This window comes from Peromyscus eremicus, chromosome X, assembly GCF_949786415.1.
Source record: "Peromyscus eremicus chromosome X, PerEre_H2_v1, whole genome shotgun sequence".
NCBI lineage: Eukaryota > Metazoa > Chordata > Mammalia > Rodentia > Cricetidae > Peromyscus > Peromyscus eremicus.
Window position 1 is genome coordinate 130,985,562 of NC_081439.1, and position 27,483 is coordinate 131,013,044.

A 27,483-nucleotide genomic window follows, 5' to 3' on the forward strand; every position below is an offset into this window, starting at 1 on the left:
ACGATGCACAAGCATACATGCAGGCAATATACCCATACATGTAAAATAAAGATAAATCTTTTTAAAATTATTAAAAAGGGGGGAGATTGGTTGCTTTATTCTGTAATAAGGAACAGAAGTTCTTTTTGGTCTTGACTATCCACATAGCCAACATTGACTAACTCTATACAAGCTAAGAAAATTGGGGTCTGTCATCTTAGAGAAGCCCAGGTACAGCTTTGGAAAGACCTCAGAGAGGAGGAAAGCTATTACAGGCCCTCCTTAGGAACAGAGGTAGTATGATGGGTAATCTTCACTGTCAACATAGCTAGATTTGTAATCACCTAGGAGACATGCCTCTGGGAATGTTTGTGAGGTTGTTTTCAGATATATTTAACTGACAAGGGAAGACCTGCCTGTAGCTAGAGTTTTCCTGCCTGGCCCACAGTCAGGACAAATCTCTCTCACCTGCCAGTCCCACAGCCACTCAGACCCAACCAAGTAAACACAGAGACTTATGTTGCTTACAAACTGTGTGGCCGTGGCAGGCTTCTTGCTAACTGTTCTTATATCTTAAATTAATCCATTTTTTTATAAATCTGTACCTTGCCATGTGGCTCGTGGCTTACCGGCATCTTCACATGCTGTTTGTCATCATGGCGGCTGGCAGTGTCTCTGACTCAGCCTTCCACTTCCCAGCTTTATTCTCCTCCTTGTCCCGCCTATACTTCCTGCCTGACTACTGGCCAATCAGTGTTTTATTTACTAACCAATCAGAGCAACACATTTGCCATACAGAACATCCCACAGCACCTGCCCTAAATGTTGGTGGCAGCATCCCGTGTGCTGGAATCCCAGACTGAATAAAAAGGAAAAGGCCAGATGAGTGCATGTGTCTGTGTCTGTGTCTATCTGTCTGTCTCTATCTTCCTCCCTCTCTTCTGACCAGAAATGCCACTGTGTGTCTGTGTGTCTGTACCTCCCTCTCTTCTGACCAGGAATGCAGTATAGCCACCTACCTCTCCTGCTATCATGTCTTCCCACCATGATGGCCTGTATCCTTTAAACCATGGTAATATTATTTTCCTTCTTGGGTCTTTGATGAGGTTGAAGACTGGATAGTTACGGGTACAATCCTCTTGTTACGTAGCTAAGAACATATTAGGTACTAAGTCAGATTCATCAGGATAGGACAGCTATTGGGGTAATCTCAGTAATTTGCCATTTACCTGCCGGGAGCCATCCCCGGCAGTGGATGGGTCCTGCAGAGGGTGTAAGGAGTAGGAGGGAGAAGGAAGTGAGCCAGGCCATGGTGGTCAGAAGAATCTTGCAGCCTGACTGACTAGCAGCCAGAGTGTGTGTTTATATATACAGAATTTAATTAGGATGGATAAATTCATGATGTTCCAAAACATAGATCATATCATTTTTGGTTTTGGACATGTGTTTTACTTCCTTTTGCTCATCTTTTAGTCATCATTAATAAACTATGACAGAACAGAGTTATCATTTCCAATCATTTTCTTTCAAGTTTTGACATCATTAATAAACAGAGATATCATTCTTTTTTTTTTTTGTTTTTTGTTTTTTGTTTTTTGTTTTTTGTTTTTTCGAGACAGGATTTCTCTGTGTAGCTTTGCGCCTTTCCTGGAACTCACTTTGGAGACCAGGCTGGCCTCGAACTCACAGAGATCCACCTGCCTCTGCCTCCCGAGTGCTGGGATTAAATGCGTGCGCTGCCACCACCACCCAGCCAGAGTTATCATTCTTACTCTTAAACCCCATAACCCAATTTTTGAGAATCTAGAGGCATATGGCAGCCTGTGCTCAGGCTGGTTGCTTTGGTTGCTTCAAGGACACTAGAGCAAAACAAAATCTTCAACCACCCTGGGCATTTTGCCATGTCTCAAGCAATGTATTATTAACTCTTAGTGGTCAGAGTGCCAGGAAAAATCCTCAGGCCAAAGCTGCTGCAGCTATTATCCAAATTCTGGCACAATACAATCAATGTTCACAATTATAACTTTATAGAATTTGTTTATATGTCTAGTTTTGGCATTCTGCTGTTCCTTGGTCATATGACATTATAGTGGCTCTACATGAGTTAACTTCTAAGAGAGGGAGGTCCTGACATCTTGTACTTTCATCATCTTTGCACTCCACACTTTGTTCATCAATATGTCTCTATATAGGGCAGAGTTGTATGCCACGTAATTTTCTGAGTGTATAGTGGGAAGAGGGTTGTAATATGAACTGTGGCCAACTCCTCTAGCCCACCAGATCTTGTTGACCTTTTTAAATTTACTTTGTTTTGAATATCTTGTTCCTGTGTAAGTAGAGGAACAGATGTTTCAAGAATGTCTCATAGCCTCATGAAGAGACCTCTGGCTTCTTTATGTCACAACCTCTAAGGCGTAAGGAAGACCTTCAAGTAAATATGAATATCTCCCTAAAAGCTGGGTGGTGGTGGGGGATAGTATGTTCAGGACTTTCCTGGATAAGCTTAGAAGCAGCATTCCTGGGAGAAGGCATAAATGATTCATAAGGAATTTTCCATCAATCCAACATCCTCAAATTGTACAAATATTAAAAGTACCCCAAGTATGTAACAGGTGGAGATGGACACCAAAGGTGGCATGGCGGCCATCATGCGGCTCAGCTCTGCTGGATCTTTGTCAAGCAGCTGTGCTGGCTTTGTGACTTCTGCCATTCCATTCAGATATGGCTGTGCCATTTACCTATGGTCTGGACATTTAGCATATGTTTCTTGTTTAAAGTTGTTCTTGTTGGTTGTAGTTCCAGTTTTGTTTATAGTTTGCATTAGGTTTAGAACTTTCTTATTTAGATAAAAAGGAGAAATGTAGTGGTATTTGCTCTGCCCATGGCCTTGGGCTATATGGCCCAAAGGAGACAGTGCTTCTTGCTTTCCTATGTGACCTCTTTCAGAAAGGGAGAGGGATCACGTGTTCCTTTTTTCCCTGCTTCCTGGCATGATTAGATGGGTGGGTGGATTTGCTCCTGGTCAGAAATAAAATAAATCCTTCTTTCCTTAAGTCGCATCTGACAGATGTTTTCTTACAGTGATGAGAAAAGGTTACTAATGCAGGTGGCCAGATTATTGAGCAGGTGCCAGTGAACATTTGCATTGATATCCTGGAGTCCTAATATTTATGCACCTGCAGGTGGTATACTATCCTTCCATTACCCTACTTCCCAGAGTTGAGTTTAGCCAAGAAATTGGGCACACTGGGGAGACTGGAATCTAATACCACACCCCAGTGCTGATTTATCAGTTCCTCTAAGTTCAGAGAGGGCACAGCAAAGCCCTGGGTGTGAGTGATGAATGGCTCCCCAATTCTGCCCAGATATCCCAACAGTTGCTGGCCCTTAATACATGGGCAGGAAGGGGTTAAGTGGTCAGCCCAGAGTCACAAGAGCCACCCTCCTTGTGGGCATGGAGGCAAAGAAAATCACTGTCCTGTGAGTTTGGAGACAGATGCTTTCATTACAAACTCTCAGATGGCTAGGTTTATTTTTTTCTGGCCAGGGATTACCAATCAGGAGCAAGAAGGTACTGCCTTTGGCTTTTTTGCTTGTTTATATTGTCTGATGTGATCATAGGAATTTTAATTCCCTTCCACTAAATATAAAATGTGATTATATCATCAAATTTACCAGGCTAGCCTAGTGTTATTAGTTTTCTCTTCCTTCCTTGTTAAATCCAGGAAAAGAGGTGACACTGGTGATCAAACACAGTTATACCAAGCTTTTCCCTGAGCTCAGGCAGTTTCAGACAAACAGATGTGTATGTTTTATCACTTCCATCTTCACAATTCTGGACCTCTTGCCATCTCTTTCCCCAGGCTAAGAAGTGCACGGTGATTGGAGGCTCTGGGTTCCTGGGGCAGCACATGGTGGAACAGTTGCTGGCACGAGGCTATGCTGTCAATGTATTTGATATCCGCCAAGGGTTTGATAACCCCCAGGTGCAGTTTTTTATAGGTGATCTCTGCAGCCAACAGGTAAGGGACCCACTCAGCCTCAATAATTTCCCACAGGGCCCTGAAGGGAAAACCAAGTACTCAAAGGCCAGGAAAACTATAGTTTGAAAAAATATATATTTTGAAAAATGTTGAAGTTACAGGAAATAATTTCACGTACCATGTTGTCAGTATTCAGAATGAATGACTGTTGTCTGTGTCACGGGGGCTTTATTGTGTCATAGGAGCATGAAAGCAGCCATGGGTCATAGTCCAGTGAGCAGACAAGGCTGTGTGCCAAGCAAACTTTACCAAAACATTTCATCAAACATATTATAGGTTGCAGCATGCCAACTGCTGCCTTAGACTATGCAGATGCTAGGCCATATGGTATTTATTCCATTTAACTGAGATATTGTTCATATGCCATAAAATTCATATTTTTAAAAATTTATTTTATTATATATATAAATGTTTATGTCTATGTTGGTATGTGCATGTGAGTGCAGGTATCTACAGAAGCCAGAGTTAGGTGTTATATTCCATCCCACATCAGAGTTTGAGTTACAGGTGGTTGTAAGTCATCTGATGTGGGTTAATGGGACTCAACTCGGGTCCTCTGAAAAAGCAGTGCATGCTCTTAACTGCTGATCCACCTCTCCAGCCCCCAAATTCACATTTTTGAAATGTACACTGAAACAGATTTTAGCAGCTCTTCAAAACTGTGCAGTCATTCCCCATTATCTACTTCCAGAACATCTTTACTTCAAAAGGAAATCTTATACCTGTTCACTTCCCACTCTCATCCCAGCCCCTGAGCACTGCTCACTCATCCACTTTAGTTGTTCCATTCTCTCTGTTCTGCAAATTTCATAGGTGGCCAGCTTTTTTAACACAATGCTTTCAAGTTCCATCCATGTTGTATGGGATATTTACATACTGAATATTTTTAGGTATTGCCAAGTTGCTCAGCAAAGCTGTCAAAGCTGTTGTGTCTATTTATGGCAGCTATCCATAGTTATTCCTTTCCCTTCCCAAGTGACTCATTTCATTCCATAATGGTTTCAGCTCCTTGCTGATGATGACATCATCAGCATTTCTGGTACTATTGTCTAATTGGATGCTTAAGAAGATAGCCTTACTGGTTTTGTCTCTTTTCCTTTGCAATTAATGCTCTAGTCCTGTACTCCCATTGTCATTCCCTAGCCCAGACCTGTCCTCCCCAATAAGTACGTTCTCTCTGGCAGACACTGTACTTTGGGTACTGTTTTATCTCTTCCTACTCCTGTCGTCTACTACTGCAGCAGGACCAACTCTGGTCATTTCTACTGTCACTCTCTGTACAGTATCCTCACCAGCTTTGACTCCATAGACCCTTTGTTGTCTCTCGAATATATTAAAGGACCAGCCTTAATAATATTCTTCCCAGGGGCCCAGAAGAGAAACTACAAATGGCGAGAATTGTTTTCAGGAACTGAATCTAAGTACACCAGGCTCTTTGTCCGTCTACTTTATTTGTCAGAGATAAAATCCTATCTACACAGCTTCAGTTCTGTTCTCATGCCTAGCTCCTTTCTTGCTTGATTTATCTCTATTTATCTGCAGTCCCCTCTAAGTTCTATGTTAATTCTGCCTCATCTAGATTCTTCTCATCTCATTCTTACCCATCTAATACTTCCCCATCTGGCTCTTCCTCATCTTCCATCTCGTCCTCAAGTTCTCTAGTCAAAATCCTCCTTATCCCTCTCAGTTCTCTGTCCTCAAGTTCTCTAGGGTATTCAGTTGTAAATCCAAGCAATAGCAATCCTTCCCCTCCACCAGGTCACCAGGCTTGAATTCCTACAGGGTCATAAAGGCAGGTAAGAATTTTCCTCAGGCAGTGACACTGTCAGGCTTTCTTTTACAACCAAAAAGGGGAGTGGTAAAGGAGGAGGTCAACTGAGAACTAATGATTGGTTAGTATATCAAAAAGGGAATTTATGTGCTCAGTCTACATTCCTAGAAGTGGTTAAGTAAGAAGTTAGGAGTCTATAATGTTAGTAAAGCTGTATAAGAAAGGAGGGTCTCACCTTAAATTGCACAAGAAATAAAGCTATCCACCTGACCTAGGAGACCAGCATTGTTTCCATAAGGGTGTTACCTTAGTTCAGAAGATCGTTTGGCCTCGGATGCTTGATAGGTATTTTAGATAAGTACACTATTAGGAGTTCTTGGAAACACTTATAGCATTATAAGAAAATCACTGTAGGAACCAGCTAATATATATATATAAAAGCTAAAATATCACCAAGACTTCTTAAGGCATGGCTTGACCTTTGGAAAAAGTAGTAGCTTTTGTGATAGTATCTGGGTTCCATTACATTTTCCTGCAGCTTGCAGCAGTTGTCCTGTATAACTTTCATCCCCCTACACCATTCTCTTCTTGTCACATGTCATCCAGGGTTCTCCAAAGAGACAGTCCACAGTGAGGGGGGGGGACCATGAACAGGGCAGGAAGGACAGAGAGACTGAGATTGAATTCAAAGAATAAGATTATGTGATTGTGGGGACAAGTGTGAAGTTAGTGGGACAGGCAGGAAACTTGGGCAGAACTGACACGGTGCCCTGATTAGAACCCTTGTCTCTTATAGAAACCTGTTTTGTTCTTAAGGTCTTCTTCACCAAGAGTTTTGAGGATATTGTTCTTTTGTTGTTCCCCCACAGTCACCCCTAAACTAGTGCTGGATGCAGTCACTGGGGTGATACATCAAAATCTCCTTCAGATTGTAACCCCAGCACTGGTAAAAGACTTCCCACACCTGTATCTGATTCCAAAGGAAGACTACAGGTCCTGCATAACTGCCACTCACGTAAGGAAGCCATAACTACAGGTCCCATATTCATTAAGAACATAATAGGAGAAAAAAACCACATCTATACATATCATATTCATGTGCACATGCCTCTGCACATTTGTATTAAAAACTTCCATTCAGGGTTGGGGGATGGATGAGTTTACAAAGTGCTTGTCTATGCCCAATGAACTGGATTCCCGGAAAACACATGAAAATCCCAGACAGGGTGGAGCACAATTGTAACTCCAGATCTAGAATGACAGAGACAGGTGGACCCTGTGTTTGATGACTAGCTAGTCAAGCCTGGCTGTTGATTTCAGGATAGTGAGAACTACACCTCAGGCTGCCCCCTGACTGCCACATGCACACCGGGGCACACCAACCCCCAATATCAATAAATAAATGTAATTTTTTTTTTTTTGGTTTTTTGAGACATAGCATGTTCTCTAGTCACACTCAGCTTCTCGAGTATACGCAAGGACTGCGGGCAAGGTGCATTGAACCAGAGCATACGTTTGCCAGACAAATGTGATAAAGGGTCAGAGGAATAAGGCAAAGCTCTAACAGTGGATCCTGAATTCTGAGCTAAGGAAAGAAAGGTGTACATGATGCAAGTAAAGAACATGACAGGGGAACACTTAAAAATGATCCTTTTGCCTCAGCCTTCCAGTGCTGTCAGCCAAAGAACCCCCCTCTCAATGCACTCTATTTAGCTCCTCGTTCTGCCTTCCAAACAACCAGATGAAAAAAGATGCTTACCAACTGAAAGCAGGGTCTCAAAGTAGTTCAAGATCTACTGTATTAAGATATAGATTACATACTACTTTTTGGAGATTTTATTTTATGTGTATGGGTGTTTTGCCTGTATGTGTGTCTGTGCACCACATGTGTGCAGTGCCTGCAGATGTCAAAAGAGGGCATCAGATCCTCTAGAACTGGAGTTATAGATGGTTGTGAGCTGCCATGTGGGTGCTGAGAATCAAACTCAGGTCCTCTGGAAGAACAGCTGGTACTCTTAACCACTGAGCCATCTCTGCAGCCCCCATGTCTTGTGGTGTCTTTTGTAGCTGACACGAAGCTTTTAGTTCAGATTGTTGTTCTTTGTAAGTCATCTGGCTTTTCTGCTCATGGCTTCAGGATTTTCTTTAAAATATCCAGGCCTCTGTTTTAGTCTTTATTATATTCTCCCTATATCTTAGCCTCTGTCATTTGTTCATTCTCTTTGTTTATACTGTTACATAAATTCTCTCCTTTACATAACTTCTCATGGCCATGTCAGTTACCCTCTCAGATTATTTTCTCTGTGCATGAGGGCGTGGACAAGTATACATGTTTGTGGAGGCCAGAGGTTGGCATCAGGTCTCTTTCACTAGAAAGAGCTTTCCACCTCATTTTTGAGACAGGATCACTAAACCTGGAGATCATTGACTCAGCTAGGCTGGCTGGCTAGGAAACTCCAGGTATCCACATGTCTCTGCTTCTCCAGCCATGGACTTACAGACATACCTCTGTGCACAATTGGTTTCTTTTTGTTGTTATTTTTTGGTTTTGTTTGCTTTGTTGTTGTTGTTGCATTGTTTTGATTTTTAACATGGATCCTGGGGATCCAACTCAGACTGTTATAACTTGCACATCAAGCAGTTTGCTGACTCAGCCATCTTCTCATTGTGTCCATCCCCCTGACCCCCCTATTATTTTGAAGCCAATCTTCAACATATCTATCAGTCTATCTGTAAACATAGAAAAAATTTCAGAATTTGTCTCTAAAACATAAAAATCATTTTTATTGCAAACATTACACATTCACATCTCAGAGGCACCATTAATAGCTCCTTAATGCCAATCATTCATTAATTACTTCATAAGACTTCTATGTAATTGTTTTTCCAAATAGAGTTAAACACAGTCAAGACTGTATTTGATTAAAATGTATTAGTCTCTTAGTTCCCAAGATGCCTTAATGTGTGCATTGACTTGGTGGTGCTTAGCTTGTTCACTGTCAGGCAGCATTTCCCAGGGTCTGGATTTTGCTAATTGCATCTCCAGGGCATCAGCATGTCTCTGTGCCACGTACTGTTTCCTGTGAACTAGTATATCTAGGACTGCATTGTCCAGTAAGGCAGCCACTGGGCACATATGGCCATCCAGTACTTCAATTGAGACAAGTCTGCAGTGATAGGCACGTTAAAATATATGTTGAATTTCAGAGACTGAATACAAAACCAGTAAGTATCTCAATAATTTTATATTGGTTATGTCTAGATGATACAAAATCTAGACTTTGATAGATTTACACACCTGCATATTTTGAGACAGGGTCTTGCTTTGTAGTCTAGGCTAGCTTGGAACTCACTGTGTCAAGGATACTAGCCTCAAACTCACACTAATCCTTTTGCTTCCACCTCCCAAATGCTGGGATTACAAGTATGAGGCACCACACCCAATTTTATTTGTTTCTATAGAACTAAAGACTTGATGTGGTTCAGGTTCCCCCGTCCTGGTACATCAAGACTGCAAACCCCTATGCATGTGTGCGCAAACACACATACACAGGAGAGAGAGTAAAAATATTAGAGATATTAAATAGAGCGAAGAGTATTTGTTTTTATCCACATTTCCTAGTTCACAGCTCTTTCTCTAAGGCAGGCTATAGAAACTATAATTCATCTTTCTAAAGATGAGTCTTATGCTCTTCTCCCTACCCAGTGTCAGAAGGGATCCATCCCCATACCTAGGAGGAAGGAATGCTACACAGAGCATCCAAGAAGAATCTGACCAGACAGGCCTTGCTGGGCTTCATTATTCGCTTTGCTTATGTCCATGCTTCAGTCATGAGACTGGAGGTTGGTGTATCCAGGGTGGGTGTGGAAGCTCCTTACCATTCCCTTAACAACTCACCCTATGCATCTCTTTACCTGTAGCCTTTGTAATTCCTTTATAGTGAATCAGTAAATGTGTTTACCTGAATTCTGTTAACCACTTGTACAAGTTAAACAAAACCATGAAAGGGAATCTGGGAGTGTAGTATCTGTGGATGCATAGATTCTGTTATCTAACACATTATTAAAGGAATCTACGTATCCATAGTTACTAAAAAGAAAATTCAGGTGGGCAGAGGTCTACTTGGCAGAGGAATGTCAACTCAGTAAATGTATAGGGCACCCTCAAATGAGAATGTCACCATTTGATGAGAAATGATGAGAACCATCAGTGGATGCTGTAACCAATCCATGGAATTATCACCCCACAGATTTGGTAAGAATCTGGCAGCCATCACCTTCATTGAATGATCCAACTTGGCATTAACCAGAAGTGCCCTGATAAGAACACACCAGCACTGACTGATGTGGAATGTTTGCCAAAACTATTAAGCCTGAGTCTAATCATAAACAAACACACAAATGCAAATTGAGCAGAAGTCCATAAATTAACCTCCCTAATCCTGTGAGATGGTTCAGTAAGTGAAAGCACTTGCTATAAAAGCAAGAGTTCAAATCTTCCCAAATCCACAAATAATAAAAAGCTATGCATGGTCATGCAGTCCTGCAAGCGAATCATTAGAGATGTGGTGATGGGTGAATTTCAGGAGCTTGTTGGCCAACCAAGGTGTCTTTTAAAATGTAGGAGTTGGAAACAGATAGATCTGTGAGTTTGAGGGCAGCCTGATCTACATAGCAAGTTCCAGGCCAGCCAGAATCACATAGTGAAACCCTGTCTCAAAAAAGGGAGAGAGGAAGACATCCTACATCCTCTTCTGGTCTCCAGATGTACGAGCACACACATGCGCGTACACACACACATATACACACAACAATATAAAATACTTAAAAAGAATAGCCTATGTGTTGGAATGTGCCTACTGTTCATCATTTGATAGTTATTTGGGCAAAAGTCTACATACCTAGAAGATGATACCTTACTCTCAAATGGTTTCCCAGGACTATCATGTTTGTGTATAATAACAAAGGATCTTATGGCAACTAGTGATTTTCTTCTGGTGATAACCATAAATTATACCTAAAGCCCACTACTTTATGGAAATTTGGCACAATGGTGACATTTTGTCATTCTTTTCATTTAGCCCCTCAGATCTTTTTTCCTTAAGAGTTAGTTTATTCTCTATTCTCCACTTTGACTAACAACTCTTATTCTAACTGATGACCAAATTGCCTCTTCTTTGGCCAGTAGGAGTCTCTGTGTGTTAGTTCTTAAGTCTTTTAAGCCCTCAGTAGGCTTGGAGAACCTCCATATTTCCCGATATGATAAAACAGGGTCTTCCTAGTTCATTTAATGTGTTTCCTGCCCCAGATATGCAGCCACCTGTTTGTCTTAGTTCTAGAAGTAGAAGTAAGTGAAACTGACTCATTTTATATACATCTTCCAGTCACTGCATTGTCTGGCTTCTCATACTCCCTTTTTATTCAGGACAAGGTAATTAAAGGGGGCAATTAAAAGAAAGTATGGTTTTATCTTACATGCTCCTGTGTAGTTTGAATCTTTTACAAAGAGTATGTTTCTCTGTTGCTTATATAATTATAAAAAGCCAAAAGACCTACAGGCCACAGATGACAGAGAATATGAGAAGGCTGTTGACCCGCCCTAAGCTGGAATGATTCTTTTGTCTTTGTGTGCTTTCCCAGGACCTGTACCCAGCTCTGGAAGGTGTAAGCACAGTTTTCCACTGTGCGTCACCCTCGCCATCTGGTGACAACAAGGAACTCTTTTATAGAGTGAATTTCATTGGCACCAAGAATGTCATTGAAACCTGCAAAGAGGCTGGGGTTCAGGTAAGGGGAATGCTGCGGTGACTAGTATCGGGAGCATGTTCTTGCTTTTTCAGAGGGAGAGAAAGCGGAGTGGTTCCTGTTACTGTCTTCCTGGGATGATCCAGGATTGCCTCTTTCATGTTGAGAAGAAATTAAAAATTAAGCCCTGGGTACCAGTTGATATCGCAGAAGGCCAACTGGTGTTATACTCTTCCAATACAAACAGACCATCTGAGTGCTCAGACAGGCTAAGGCTTATTGGTCTTTGCTTAAAGAGCTATGAAATTTAGACATTGCTTATTTTCTCTGTTGAAACAACATATACATAATGTTTTCAATATAGTTTTTAACCACTGTAACCCTTCTTCAAGTATGCATTCAGTGATATTAACTATATTCACTTCATTGTCTAACCATTATCACTGTCCTCTGTCCAAGTAGTAGGCAGAAGTTTTGCATCCTTCTGCCCCTCCCTAGCTCCTTGCGGCTATTCGCCAGTCTATCTCTCTTATTACTTTGGAAAGCTCACATGAGTGCATTCAAACAGTTTTTATCCTTTTGTGGTGTGCTTATTTTACTTATCACAATGGCTGTAAGATTTGTCTATATTGTAGCATGTTAGCATTTCCTTCATTTTTCAAGGCTAATACTTCCCATTTATAGATGGAAAGAGACGAGGAAGACCTCCAACTTAAACCTCTGACCTACACACACACATACACACATACACACACACACACACACACACACACACACACACACACACACACACGAAAGAGAGAATAAATGTAAGTATTTTATTTATTCATGCATCCATCAGTAGACATTTGTGTTGCTTTTGCCTTTTGGCTGCTATGAATTGTACTTCTGTGAATGGAGACTACAAATACCTGCCTAAGTCCTTGCTTTTGATTGTTTCAGGTATCTACTCAGAGGTGAGATTCCTGGATCATTCAGTGCTGAACCTTTTTAAAAATTCATCACATTGTTTACTAACCTGCTTTTATTTTAAAAGAAAAAAAGGAAAGCACTGTTGTTTATATCTGATAGAAACCTATCCTGACTTGAACCTAAGGGCATACAAATTTTGGCTTTGCATCAGCTTACAACACTGTTAAAAATCTGGTTCCGAGAATGACCTTAATGGAAACCACAGCCTCTGGGTGCAACAGCTCATTTGCTCACAGTGCTGCATGCCACAAGTACTCTGAAACTGAGAAAAGAGTTACAAAGAGTAGGGGCTCTTCTCCCAATAATCTTCCTGGGTACTTTTGTCCAGTTCCCAGTAATCAACTGGTTCAACAGGAATAGGTGAGAGGGGGCTCTTCTGGATTCCTATCACTTGAAATTTTCATTGGCTAATCATACTACTTTTGTAAGCAGGAAGAAGAGAGAAATAGATGCCAATATTCAATTAACTTCCTCCTTTCTTCCTGTTCCAGACCTCAGCTCATGATCCCATTCAGGGGGGATTTCCTTCTACAATCTAAACCTCTCTGGGAATGCCTTCACAGGGATACCCAGCAGGTATCTCCTAGATGATTCCAAACCCCATCAAGTTGACAATCAGAACCAACTGTCATACTCAGCTATGCTTTATACTTGACAAGAACTTTGCCCTGCTGCATTTGTCACCTACTTTTCTTTTCCTTAGGTAGCCAGGGGCTAAGCAAAGTCTCTGGTAGTAAATAAAAGAGGTGGAATTCAAAGCAGACCCTCTGTTACCAAGTTCCAGATTCTCCACTCTCTACTCCAAGATGTGTATATAACTGGATTTCTGTGAAGTCCCTTGCTGCTGTTGGTTAAATGGAAGACACAGAACAATACAAATGGGCAGAGTGTTTACTACTAGCATGGCTGAAGCCACCTGTGTCCCCTTCCTCAGGGCCAGTGACCCTTCTTCACCCATGTGGGGCAACAGTTCTGAATCTGGCTTGTTATTTCTATTAATTCCATGCACTTATAGTATAAGGTATTAGCTTGCATGTTATAGAACTTTATATCAATAATACCATGCTGAACATGTCTTTCTGAAACTTTTTTCGACCAATATTGTTTTTGAGCTTTATGCATCTATATGTTTTATATATATATATATAAAGTTTTATATATATATATATATAACTCTTGTTCATCCTTTAAGGGGTAGGTAGCTTGGTGAGTAAGGCCAAAAAAAATTGATTTGAGGAACACTTTTTCCAACACCAAAAACAAAAAAGTTTTTAATGCATTTTATCTCGAATATTTAAAGAATTACTTCCCATATTTAAATCTAATTAACCAGGAATCTATGATTATATGCAACAGGGTCAAGATCAAATTTTTTTCTAAATAATTAGTTCAGCATGCTGATGGCTTAATCCAAACTTTGTGTAAATATATGCTGCCTGCAGCATACTTTGGGCATCCTATTTTGCCTGAGTCTGTTCCTAGGTTTTCTGTCTACTGCACTGACCTCTGTCTGTTCTCATGGGTGTAGGCTCTACCTTAGTATTTGGTAGGGCACACTCCCTGACCAACTTCTTCAAAGATCCCTTAGCTGCTCTGAGCCTTTAGTTCAAGTTTTCCCATCCAGTGTAGAATCAGCTTGTCAAGTTCCTTGATGAAACTAGGATTGTTGCAGCAATTGCATTTATGTTATGTGAAATTTTAAAAAGGTCTGATGTCTTTCTAACATTGAGTCTTCCTATCTATGAATATGAAATATCTCCCAATCTGTAACGCTACTCTGATAATTGTACTGTACTTCACAAAGGTTTTATACATCTTTTGTATGTTTATTCCTGTATACCCCATCATTTGTTAATCACCAACTTATACTACATTTTCAGTTATTGCTACTGTTTAAGAATATGGCTAATTTTCATATATGTAAATAAATATAGATATATAGTGGTTTTAGGGGTTTTTTGTTTGGTATTTATGTGTGTGTGTGCATATGCATGTGCACATTCATGTACAGGGGCTTTCAGAGGCCAGAGGTATCAAATCCCCTTGGAACTGGAGTTACAAGTAGTTGTGAGCCATATCATATAGGTGCTGGGAACCCAACACAGGCTTACTTCAAGAACACTAAACACTCTTAACCACTGAGCCATCTCTCCAGTTCCTAATTTCCTTATATTGATTTTGAATTCAACTAGTTTGCTGAACTCCCGGTATTTTCTATAGGCTTGCCCATGTTTTCCATGTAGGCATTGTATCTTTTTATTTCTATCATCTACTAATGCAGCAGTTTTCAACCTGTGGGCCACAACCCCTTTAGGAATTGAATGACCCTTTCACGGGGTCACATATTAGATATCCTGTATATATAGTAGCAAAATTAAAGTTACAAAGTAGCAATGAAATAATTTTATGGTTGGGGGTCACTACAACATGAGGAACTATATTAAAAGGTCTCAGCATTAGGAAGGTTGAGAAACATTGGGCTAAGGAGATTGGTTTGGTTTCTTGTTTTTTAAAACATTATAAATTGGGCCGGGCGGTGGTGGCGCACACCTTTAATCCCAGCACTTGGGAGGCAGAGGCAGGCAGATCTCTGTGAGTTCGAGGCCAGCCTGGGCTACCAAGTGAGTTCCAGGAAAGGCGCAAAGCTACACAGAGAAACCCTGTCTCAAAAAAACAAACAAAAAAAAATTATAAATTGGTGTTTGTCTTCTACCATCTGGCTAGGACTTGTAAAATGATGTAGAATAAAAGCAGTAAAGGTATATAACTAATGGAGCTAATGGTGTCAGTATCAGATGAACTGCTCTTAACCAGAAAGATGCAATCTGGGGACCTTCAAAAGAGAGCATCCTCCTTCAAAATATAGGTAGCTTGCTTTCCCTCCTTCCCTCCCTCCTTCCTTCCTTCCTTCCTTCCTTCCTTCCCTCCTTCCTTCCTTCCTTCCCTCCTTCCTTCCCTCCCTCCCTCCTTCCTTCCTTCCCTCCTTCCTTCCTTCCCTCTTCCCTCCTTCCTTCCTTCCTTCCCTCCTTCCCTCCCTCCTTCCCTCCTTCCCTCCTTCCTTCCATCCTTCCCTCCTTCCTTCTGTTCTTCCTTCCCTCCTTCCTTTCCTCCTTCTATCATTCCCTCCCTCCCTCCCTTCCTCCCTCCCTCCCTCCCTTCCTCCCTCCCTCCCTCCTTCCTTCCCTCCTTCCTTCTTTCCTTCCTTCCTTCCTTCCTTCCCTCCCTCCTTCCTTCCTTCCTTCCTTCCTTCCATCCTTCCTTCCCTCCTTCCTTCCCTCCTTCCTTCCTTCCCCCTCCCTCCTTCCTTCCCTCCTTCCTTCCCTCCTTCCATCCTTCCCTTCCTCCCTCCCTCCCTCCTTCCTTCCCTCCTTCCCTCCTTCCTTCCCTCCTTCCTTCCCTCTCTCCTTCCCTCCCTCTTTCCCTCCCTCCTTCCTTCTTTCCTTTTATACTGCTGTTGTGGACTGAACCTTGGGCCTTATACATTCTAGATGCTTGGCTCTACTAGCAAAGCATGACTTAAGTTATATCCATATGCATATGTTTGTGTTTACATGGCAAGATTGGTATCAGAGTATCTGGTGGAATTTTGTAAGCAGAATTTTCTCTACAGGTTGGTAGTCCATCCTTCTCTCCATGGAGATTCTCCCATAGATTTCTACCACGAATAGTATTAGTTTTGTTTTTTCCCTCAGACGTGATAGGATGGAAAAAATGAGATCCACTCCTTTTAGATTGTAATACCATAATGTGTCTAAAGTCCCAATGGCTAAAAAGGTGGTAATCTTTGGGTTATCTTAGAAGATTTAAAAAGAAAAGGCACTCCAGCAAGTGACTTGGAAGTGCCTTGTGGATGGGGCTTGCTCATATATGATGCCTAGGAAGTTGGAATAGCAATAATTCCTGACATGTGTTTTCCTTTAAATGTTTCTCTGCCAGAAACTCATTTTAACCAGCAGTGCCAGTGTTGTCTTTGAGGGTGTTGACATAAAAAATGGAACTGAAGACCTCCCTTACGCCATGAAGCCCATTGACTACTACACAGAGACCAAGATCTTGCAGGAGAGAGTATGTACTTTAAAGCCAATTAAATGAAGAGATACCTCAAGTGTCTGCACTCATAAGAAAAAGTGTCTGTGAACATGGAAAAATTAGTAGTTTGAGACCCAAGTACCCAACATGAGATGTACATTCAATACGTGGAATTAAATTTCAAGAGGACAGAATGACTTAATGTGGCCAGATACTGTTCTCATTATTTTCTGGGGACTACTACCTTTAAACTCCAGAATGATCTAATACAACAGGCACTCTTACCATCTCTAGATTACAGGAAAATACACTGATTCAAAGAGGGATCCAGAATCTTCATCAGGGATCTCATAATTTCAATGTGACTGTATTGGGCAGAATTATGGGTTGAGCACTGACGTTTCCAGACACTGGAAATCCTATACTATAGGCTGGGGTACTCCTGGGCTCCACAGTAACTTGGGCAGCTGTGGACTTAGGATTCCTAGGCCTTTGCAGCACATCACACACTGCGGTTTGCTCTCCAAGCCAGTACTTGTAAACTGAAGCTCTACACTGAATTGGCATGGGTCTCCCTGCTCTGTCTGTTCTCACTTCCATCTCAGAACAGGACACAGTTACATAGAAGTCACAGCAGAGCCTGTTCTCACCTAATTAAGAAGTCCTATGTCTAAGCTATGCCCACCTATTCCGTGGAACTAGGCTTAAAGGATACCAAAGCCTACCATGGGCCTTCAGATAATAGTAGTTACCTCAGAGGCCCTGTGTACTGTCACCTGAGGTGCTAGGCTTCCAACCCACAGCTGAGTTTGTTCATGACCTCCAGATGGAAGCCTGGGCTCAAGCCATCAATGTGTCACTAGCATGGACTTTTGAATATTCAGCTAGAAATTAGAAAAACTGGAGGTGACTCCAGCAGTAACTTACCTTGTTTTAAAGATCAACACTATCTTAAATCCTTTGAATAATAGTAAGTAATCTTTGGGATTAGTCTAGCAGCTTTTCAAACTCCATAGAGATAGCCATGTCAGAGACCATTTGAAAGCTTGGTCATTCCCCTCAGCACCACAGATACTTAGCAGCATATGAGGGGGGTGGGGTCAGGAAGCTCTGATGGCCATATATTCAATCGATAACTAGCTAAAAGTGGCTAGGACTATAATCTGTATATGTATATGTCTTTATGCTTGCAAGACAAGTGCCTTGCTGACTGAGCTAACTCCTCAACTATATGTGTCTGTTGTTGACTGAACTGTTTGTTACATACTGAATGATTATGTTTGAAGCCTTGTACATGCCACTGAATTCATGAGCTCTTTTGGGAGGTAGTAGCATTATGGAGGATCTTAAGAGTACCTCATTAACTAGAACTCTCAAACCTTTTCCATAAATTAAAGCCAGGATCACCTTCTGGCTGAATGTGTAAATAGCCATTGAACCCAACCTGAGCTTTCTGATTTCATCCTAGCAGGTGTTAGCCAGTTTTCTCCTTCATTGTTGGTTTTCCATGGAGAGGTGGGATACAGAATTATAGTGTGAGATGTTGTCCCAAGGCAGACAACTAACTATCCAGTAACCTGCACATACACCAAGTATGTCATTGATCTGTCTCCTAATGGGAAGTACTCACACATAGTAAGGTACAATCTTAGCTCAGAAGAAGTCTTACACTGGACCCTTTCTCTCCTGCTCTCTTTCAGGTAGTACTGGATGCCAACGACCCTGAGAAGAATTTCTTAACCACAGCCATTCGTCCTCATGGCATTTTTGGCCCAAGGGACCCGCAGTTAGTCCCCATCCTAATTGATGCGGCTAGAAAGGGCAAAATGAAGTTCATGATTGGGTAAGGCAATTACCATTGTTCATTCTGTCCCCTTCAGACTGTGTGAGCACACATGCAGATAATGATTTGAGAGTGCCAAGCAGCATTGTAAAATAGTCTGAATCTGTTCAGGCTTCTGTAACAAAATACTATAGTCTGGATAACTTCACAAATAAGAGTAACTCACAGCTCACAGATCTGGAAACTTGAGAAGTGTTATTGGTTGTTTTTTACTCTTTTGGCTCTTTGCTCTTTGAGGGACCTGCCACCCAGCTCCCAGATAAATCACACACAGAGGCTTATTCTTAATTATAAATGCCCAGCTTTAGCTTGGCTTGTTGCTAGCCAGCTTTTCTTAACTTTAAATTATCCCATCTATCTTTTGCCTCCGGGCTTTTTCTTTTTCTTACTTCTATATATTTTACTTTCACTCTTACTCTGTGGGTGGCTGGCCCCTAGTATCCTTCTCTCCTTCTCTTCCTTCTCTCCTCCCAGATTTCTCCTTCTATTTATTCTCTCTGCCTGCCAGCCCCACCTATCCTTTCTCCTGCCTCTCTATTGGCCATTCAGCTCTTTATTAGACCATCAGATGTTTTAAACAGGCAAAGAAACACAGCTTCACAGAGTTAAACAAATGCAACATAAAGGAATGCAACACATCTTTGCATCATTAAAACAAATGTTCCACAGCATGAACAAATATAACACATCTTAAAATAGTATTGTACAACAGTCCAAGATCAGCCATCAGCAAAATTGGTATCTACTAAGATTCTAGTCCTCTTACCTGTGTCTTTATGTGGCCCAAGGATCGAACAGCCTCTCCCAAGCCTCTTTTATAAGGAGCAGCATTGATCCCACTCACGAGGGTAGAGCTCTCATGGTCTAATTGCCCTGCAAAGTTTCCACCTCAGAACATCAGCACATTAGAGATTAGGTTCTAACAAGAATATTGAGGGAACACAAACATTCAAACCATACATGTGACCTTCTCCATTGTCCTACATGTTGATTTCCTGGAACTGCCATCTCAAATTCCCACAAACAGTTCTTAAAACAACAAAAACTGATTCTCAGTTATGGAAGCCAGAAGTCTGAAATGCAACTATTAGCAGGACTGGCTCCTTCTGGCTGCTGTGAGGAGGATATGTTTCAGGCCTCTGTAGGTTCTTCCTTGCTGCTTTTTGCATGCCAGTGCATTACTCCTACCTCTTCCTGCCTTTACACACAGCTTTCTTCTGTGCTATCTGTGGCCAAGTTTCCCTTTTATTATTAAGACATCAGTTAGTTATTGAGCTCAGACTTCTACCCTAGTCTGACCTTAACTGATTTCATCTGCAAAGACCCCATTTCAACATAAAGTCAACTCCACAATTTCCAGAGTAGTATAAGGTTTGGAAGGATACTATTCAGTTCTGTATACTCTTTTAGGTACAGTGGGAAAGGATGTGTGTCCCTGCTTAGAAATTAAGAAGCTGAAGCTCTGGAGGAAAACAATGACCCTTGACTCTTTGCATATAGAAGGCAGTTAGTGTGTTGAAAAAGTAGAGGATTGCAGCAGGTGTGGTTGGCTGCCAAACAGGCCTTTTCTTTCCTTTTTCCCTTTTCCCTTTTCCCTTTCCTTTCCTTTCAAGACAGGGTCTCACTATGTGGCCCTGGGTATCCTGAAATTCACTCTACAGACCAGGCTAGCCTGCCTCTGCCTCCCAAGTGCTGGGATCCAAGGCATGAGCCACTATGCCTGGTGGCTTTTACATTTCTTTTTTCCTTTTTATCCCCATATCTTGTCTTCCTGTACTTATTAAATCTCACTGATGCCCTGACTTAAAACTTTGAGGGATTTCAGAGACAGTGAGAGAAAACTGGAACACCATTGGCCTGGTGTATCCTGGGAAAGTGTTCAAGATCTATACCTTAAATCAGAGCCCAAGAAGATATATTAGTGCTGGTCATGGTAGGGCATGCAGGATACCACAGTCTCACATTCATTGGTTGGTCCTTCAATATCTCACTGCCCCAAAAGTCCCAGTAGTTCTGCATGGCCACGTTTCATTACCTGTTGCAATCATTCAGGTGTACCAGAAGCAGGCACCATTAAGATAGAAGTGGGTTCGTCTCTCAAATGTCTCAGTGCTAGGGCTTTGTGGGGCTGGCAGCCAAACACTCAGTACAACTGAAACACTTGTGTACCTACAGAAATGGGGAGAACCTGGTTGACTTCACCTTTGTGGAGAACGTGGTTCATGGACATATCTTGGCAGCTGAGCACCTTTCCCAAGATCCAGCTCTGGGTGGGAAGGTAAGTCACTTGCTTCTCCCAGCACTTTCAGACCCACTGGGAAGTTCTACATCATTGCAGCATCACATTACTTTGGACAGCCAAAAATCTAGGACCCAAGCTTCAAGGTTTTGTTCTCTAGAGCCCCCATGCTCACTCTAGGCCTGGTCACATGTACGTTAGGCAGATGCTTACTCCTCACTTTTCTCCTCATATTTCAGATCTCCATCCTCCCTCACCACCCACACATGGCTCATTTTGCTCAGAGCTGACACTCCTCTAGCAAATGACATATATGAAGACACCCAGAAGTCAGCAGAGTTGAGAAGGCCTACTCTGTTACCCCCACCTTGCCTTCTACCTCTCAGGCTCACTATCTTCCTTGTTTCTCACTGCTAGCTCTGTAATCCTTCCTGAGCACTCAGTGCTCTTTTCTCCCCCATTAACCTTTTCCATTTTCCCACTTACAAGTTATGGTTTAGAACAAACAACATGTTTGAAAGATCTAATATGGACCATTTGTTACATGCAAAGATAAAACTGAGTTTTACCATGGGCTATAATTACCAAACGTAACTTCCTAAGTGCAAGCTAAACTTCATTTATAGTCCTGACCTCTTTGTAGAATTTATATCACCTTCCCTCTCTGCCCTTATACACTGCCCATTCTGAGAGTCTAAAACAGACTGTGATACACTGCAGCAGCTAGGCATGTGAGGCCTCATAACACATATCTCACCATTTAGTGCCTCTGCAAAAGAGATAGGGCAGGCAGGACAGTGTGCCCCTGCTTTCCCACAGTAAGAGTTATAAGTGGACCCAGTAGCTAGTTGAGTTTGGAGACCCATGTGTGACCTGTTCACCCCAGCAGCTGTGCAGGGCTCTCTAACTTCGTGTTCCTTTACCAGGCATTTCACATTACCAACGATGAGCCAATCCCTTTCTGGAAGTTCCTGTCCCGCATTCTGACAGGCCTCAATTACGAGGCCCCCAAGTACCACATCCCCTACTGGGTGGCCTACTACCTTGCTTTCCTGCTATCTCTGCTGGTAATGGTGATCAGTCCTCTCATCCAAATCCAGCCGACTTTTACACCAATGCGGGTAGCACTGGCTGGCACATTCCACTACTACAGTTGTGAGAAAGCCAAAAAGCTCATTGGGTACCAGCCACTGGTCACCATGGATGACGCCGTGGAAAGGACTGTGCAGAGTTTTCACCACCTGCGGAAGGACAAGTGACGTGCCCCAGTGCCCTCACCAATAACTTTTTCCTCTGTTCTGATGAACCAATATCCTTAAGTGAGTTTCTTCTGAGCTATGTGCCCCTTGCTGGTTAGATGGTAGTATACCTGACCCTTTTCATGAAAAAGTGACAACAGGAGACATTTCTTCCAGGATAGCATTGGACTTCTTAAAGCAGACAGACACATAATCTACTACTTTGGTCTTTCTCTCTCCCTCCCCCTACTTATCTCTTGTAGTTGGAAGCTTTCCTGTCCTGACAGTCTGCTCTTCTCCTGGCAGCTGCTTCCAAATTGCCACACAGAGACTTAATATTTATAACTGCTCAGCCAATAGCTCAGGCTTGTTACTAACTTGGTCAACTTAACCCTTTTCTATTAATCCATGTACTGCCCCGAGGCTCATGACCTTTACCTCTAACCCATTTTGTGTGTCCAATTTGTTCTTCATCTGGTTCCAGACTCCTCTGACTCTGCCCTTCTTCATCCCATAATTCTCAGTTTGGCTTTCCCACCTAACTTTATCCTATTCAGCTATTGGCCAGTCAGCTTGTTTATTAAACTAATCACAGCGACAAATCTTCACAGTGTACAAGAGGGTTTTCCACAGCACTATCTCCTGTGTTCATTATCATAAAGACAACCCTGAGTATACCAGCATTAAAATGAAAACCACAAGACTTTGTTCAAGGTCTTAAAAATTGAAGCAAAGCCAGAAATTGTAAACACAGAGTAAGCCTTCAGACATACATTTCATATGATCACAGTAGAATAGTTGGAAGTATTGATGACTGTAACCCCCAATCCCCAATCCTTAAGGATAAATCCACTCCTGGTTCCTTGCTGCCTTGCATGCTGTCAGGGTCTCTTTAAAAATGGTTTCAGTGTCTGCCTCCATTGTTTAACCACAAAACATTTCCCTTTATCCACAGAATCTGGTAGTGATCTTTAGTTGTCAGTAGTGATGTGATGAAGTGTGTGCTAATATGGTACATTGTGTGCTGTGTTAGCTGGTCAGCTCCTAATAACATGGGATATTGGGCTGGTTGACAATGAGCTGGAGAGAGTGGCCTTCTTCATCTCCATGATGTTTGAGTAGAAACTCCTTCATGAGATGATGCAGACTGGGCTACAGACATCCTTGCAGCTCACCTCAAAGAACATCTTCCAAAAAGAGTACAGCCCATCTAACAATCCAGCATTTTCTGTTCTCTGAACTCATTAAAATGTATTCCTGAAGAATTCTAACTTCTTCATCACTAGGAGAAGGCAACTGGGGGAAAATACAATAAAGGTATAAAAGCCATACAGTTTGTGTTGCTGGCTTATTAGCTCTGCCTGGGGAGAGACCATGCTGAGCTGCCAAGGCATTAAGATATAAATGTAAATAAGATGCCATCTTTGCCCATGAGGCTTACAGTAATGAAATTATATTCATAAACCCCTGAAGTATGATAAAAATATATACATTTATACACTTATGTAAGGCAAAATAAAGTGACATGGTTTCTGCAGAACAGGTGATGCACTGAGGTTGGACTTGAAGGATGTAGAAATGGTCACTGATGCAGACCCATCAATTGGTATTTCAGACTAAAGAGATCAGTCTCATAGTCAACAGCTTTCAGCAGCATGTTGTGTTTCTTGACCATATATGAAATAATAGTGTATCTTGCACTTACTGGTATAACTTCAGTTCAGTAGAGGACACAAGTGGGAAGGCTAGTTTGGGAAACAGTAGGACATTGGTCAGGCTGAAGCAGGAGGCAGGGAATAACCTTTATCCTGTAGGTCTGGACAGCCTGTGGTGGTTCATAACAATTAAGGATTTACTCAGTGGAGGGCAAGGATCAAGAAAATCCTGACTGCTCTCCATGAGTTAAAACTGAACATTTAGTGGACGTACTTAGAAAGGAATCAGAATTCAGCACAGAGAGGAAAGATGTACCTTAGATGGGAACAAAGCTTAGGAGTTGCTCAGAACTGCTGGATAAGAAGGCAATAGACCTAGCTAGCAAACACTGAGAACCACATGCCTTAAAAGTCCCTTGAAAATGTTAACAACTATTGGGCCAGAGATGTCCCTTGTCAAGCTCAGTTGCCCAATGCATTCTTCCTTCTATTTTGTAAGCCTTCTGTCACTGTGACAAAATACCTGTTATAAACAACTTGAAAATAGGAAATGTTTTAGAGAACTTATTCTATGGTTGGTTGGCTCTGTTGCTTTTGGGACTGTGGTGCCCTATCCCATTCAAAGACATACCTCAAAGACCTAACTTCTTCCCACTAGGCCACACCTGTTAAAGGATCCACCACTTCCAGTTGCACCAGGAGATGGAGTCCAAACCTTCAACACAAATAGTCCTGTAAGAGATATTCAAGAATCAAACTGTGGCTTTTGTTTATTTGTGTAGTCCACACATTTTCACTAAGTGCTCCTCTGAGCTTCTGCAGTGAGTACAGCGGGCATAGATCCTGCCTGTCTGGCATGAACATTGTAGCAGGGCCACACAACTAATATATAACACAAAACTGTTCCAAATTCCAAGAAAAAATTGGAGCTAAGAATATGGCCCAGTGATAAATAGCATGTGTCGCTCTTGCATAGGACCCAGTTCAGTTTCCAGTACCCATTGGGAGGCTCACAAACTATCTATAACTCTAGTTCCTGGGGTCTGATGCCTGCTCTGACTTCCATAGATACCAAGTATGCATGTGATGCACATATATACATGCATGCAGACAAAACACTGATACATATGAAAAGAAAAATAAATCTTTTTTAAGGGAAAAGTACAGAGTATCATGGGCAGGATATGGGCCTATGAGTGAACTTGGTGCATTTAGAAACTAGAGCTACGCGTGGAAGCAGTATCCCCTCAGACCTGAAAGACCAAGTGAGTTAATTAGGAAGAGACTAGGGAAGTCCTCCAGACAGGTCCTAAGTTCCCAGCTGACCAGTCTTTCCCTGCATTCCCCACTCAGACCCATTCACTCCTTATGCCCATTTGGAGGAAGTGCAACTGCCAGGAAATTTCAGCCTCAGGCCACACCCCAAACATGCTGAACTGAGACTGAGGGTGGCCCTGGCACTGTGTCCACAAGCCCTGCAGATGATTTCAACCACTAAAGTAGCCTCCCCCAGATCACTGAGTACAGCTAGAGCCTTACCTCAACCACTACAAGACACTTGCTTTCATCACAGGCCCAAGTCCTAGGGGTTACCCTACCTGTTCATTCCTGATGACTGATGGCCTATAGTGGCTGCCTAGAGCATGGAGCTTAGCCCCTGCCTCTACCATGTGGTACTTTCTCTCTGGAGAAACAGAGCCAGAGGAAGGCAGTTAGCTCCCTGTGTGTCTTTTGGGGTGATCTCCCATTTCAGCCCTTCTTCCCTTCTCTATGTCTGTTGACCTAGTTCTTCCTGGCCCATCTGCACCTGAGTCAGGTGTGCTGTGACAGCAAGCTGATCTGTCCCTCTTGCAGTCCAATCTCTATACCTGGTGTGTCAGACCTAAAAAATTCTAGATTCCACTTCACTACCAACAACACTTTAGCAGGTCTCAATGTTCTCCCAGCCTACCTTTCTACTTCTCCCACTAGGCTAACATGTACTGTATTCCAGCACAACTGTACCATGACTCTGACTCATGCCCTGTTATCCACGCACTTACTCAGGTTGTCCTGCTTGCTAACAGTATATTTGTGTGTCTCTATCTCCAGGTCTAGAGTGACCAGTCTTTTCCTTCCCAGAATCCTAGCTTTATTTTTCTCCTCACTGGTTCCCCAGCCTCTGGCTCTTGACCTTCATCTCATTTCATGTGTTCTCTGCCTTTGCTTTCTCCCACTTCGACCAGGCCAGAAGTTCTTTGAGGGGCAGAGCCAGCCAGTGTTCCTTTCCAGCACAGAGTGGGTGTTCAGTAAACACAGGTGATCATCTTTCCTGGCTTGTTGTCCTAGAGGAACAACAGCAGCCACAAAAGGTAATGGCCAGCCAGGCTAGGGTAAAGCAGAGCAGAGCCACAGCCCCAACATACATGTGTGGGGTCTGCAACTCCTGAGTACCATAAGTTAGCCTCTCTATATGTGTCTTTCACCAATGTCAGACAAGACTATAACCTAATAAAAATTAGAAGCCAGGGAATTGGGGCTCAGCAGCTGTGGAGAAACCTGCTTTGGAAAGAGATCCAAGAGAGAGAAACCAGGGGGCAGTAGGCACCCCTGTCTATAAGTCTCTGAACTGTCTATTCCACTGTGGGGTCCATGACTCCAAAATGAAAGTCATGGAACCCATGCAAAGGACAGCAATGACCTGTCCTTCAGTGGTCCCAGGTTTACTGTGAGACAGCGTGTGCCGATCATCTCATCATACCCTCTCTCCCTCCCATCCTCTTCCATCCCCAGGAATGCAGCTTGTGCCACCCTCCATGCATTTCCTCAGCAGCATTCTCCTATGCCCAATATAAGGTGCATTGCAGGAAGGGGAAGAGCAGCAGTTGATTCTCTTTCAAACTCCGTCTCCAATATAATTTTTCTACATGTCTGTAACTGGACTTTTCTCCAGTCCTGCCCAGCACCATGGACCCTGCAACCACTTACAAAATAATCAGTCAGAAACTTATATTAATTAAACTGATGGGCCACTAGCTCAGGCCTACCACTGACTAGCTCTCACACTTAACTCAGCCCATTTCTGTTCATCTATATGTCGCCACGTGTTCCGTGGCTTTACATGATGCTCCCTGGACGGCAGGCTGGCCTCTCCCCCAGCTTCCACATCCCAGCCTCTCTTCTCTGTTTGTCCCACCTATCCTATACTTCCTGCCTGGCTACTGGCCAATCAGTGTTTTATTTATCAATCAATCATAGCAACATATATTCACAACATATAGGGCATCCCACAGCACATGTCCATCTAATTATGTCCTCAATCGTATAATAGCCATTGACCCAACTGTCCACCATCCTCTATAGACATCCTTGCTCCTCAGAGCCCAAGGACTTTCTGTCCCTTACTTATTCCAGGGAAGGTACCCACAAAGTGTGCCAAGACTTTTGGACTTTTGGAAAAGGAAGCCAGCAGTTCCCACATTAGCCACCTGGGGGAGCCCCAAAGATCCTGCTCAGAACTAGGAGGGACCACTTGCTTGGGATCTCTCAAGGCCCTGTAAACCCCACCTTTCACATTCATATTTAGGCAGCCTAATTTAGCTAAGAGTTCCTAAGCCTACAGGATAGCAGGCTTCAATCGGAAATGTTCTAACCTGAAGAGTTCAAAAAGCACAAGTAGGGCCTGGGAGATTCAGTGAATAAAGTAATTGCTCTACAAGCATCAGGACCTGAATTCAGATCTCCAACACCCACATAAAAAGCTGGGCATGATTGTACATACCTGTAATCCTAGTGCTGGGGGTGGGGAACAGAGGTAGGAGGATTGCTGGGACTTGCTGGCTGGTAGCCTAGCAAAAAAACAATGAGCCTCAGGTTCACTGAGAGACCTTGTCTCAAGAGAATAAGGTGGAAATCTATTGAGGAAGATACACAATAGAGGAAGATACCTGATGTCCTCTTCTGGCCTCTACACATGCACTCACAGGAGTG

General features: G+C 42.5%; 1 protein-coding gene across 1 annotated transcript in view; it reads left to right on the forward strand.

Moving 5' to 3' along the window:
* Nsdhl (NAD(P) dependent steroid dehydrogenase-like) overlaps positions 1 to 23,040 on the forward strand; it is a 32,143-nt gene extending 9,103 nt beyond the window's left edge. Inside the window, exons 3-8 of the mRNA XM_059250443.1 lie at positions 3,843 to 4,001; positions 11,434 to 11,580; positions 16,447 to 16,575; positions 18,240 to 18,382; positions 20,558 to 20,660; positions 21,548 to 23,040. Coding sequence (XP_059106426.1) covers positions 3,843 to 4,001; positions 11,434 to 11,580; positions 16,447 to 16,575; positions 18,240 to 18,382; positions 20,558 to 20,660; positions 21,548 to 21,880 — 1,014 coding nt within the window. The 3' untranslated portion in view covers positions 21,881 to 23,040. The remainder of the gene's footprint in view (positions 1 to 3,842; positions 4,002 to 11,433; positions 11,581 to 16,446; positions 16,576 to 18,239; positions 18,383 to 20,557; positions 20,661 to 21,547) is intronic.
* Positions 23,041 to 27,483: the final 4,443 nt, after the last annotated feature.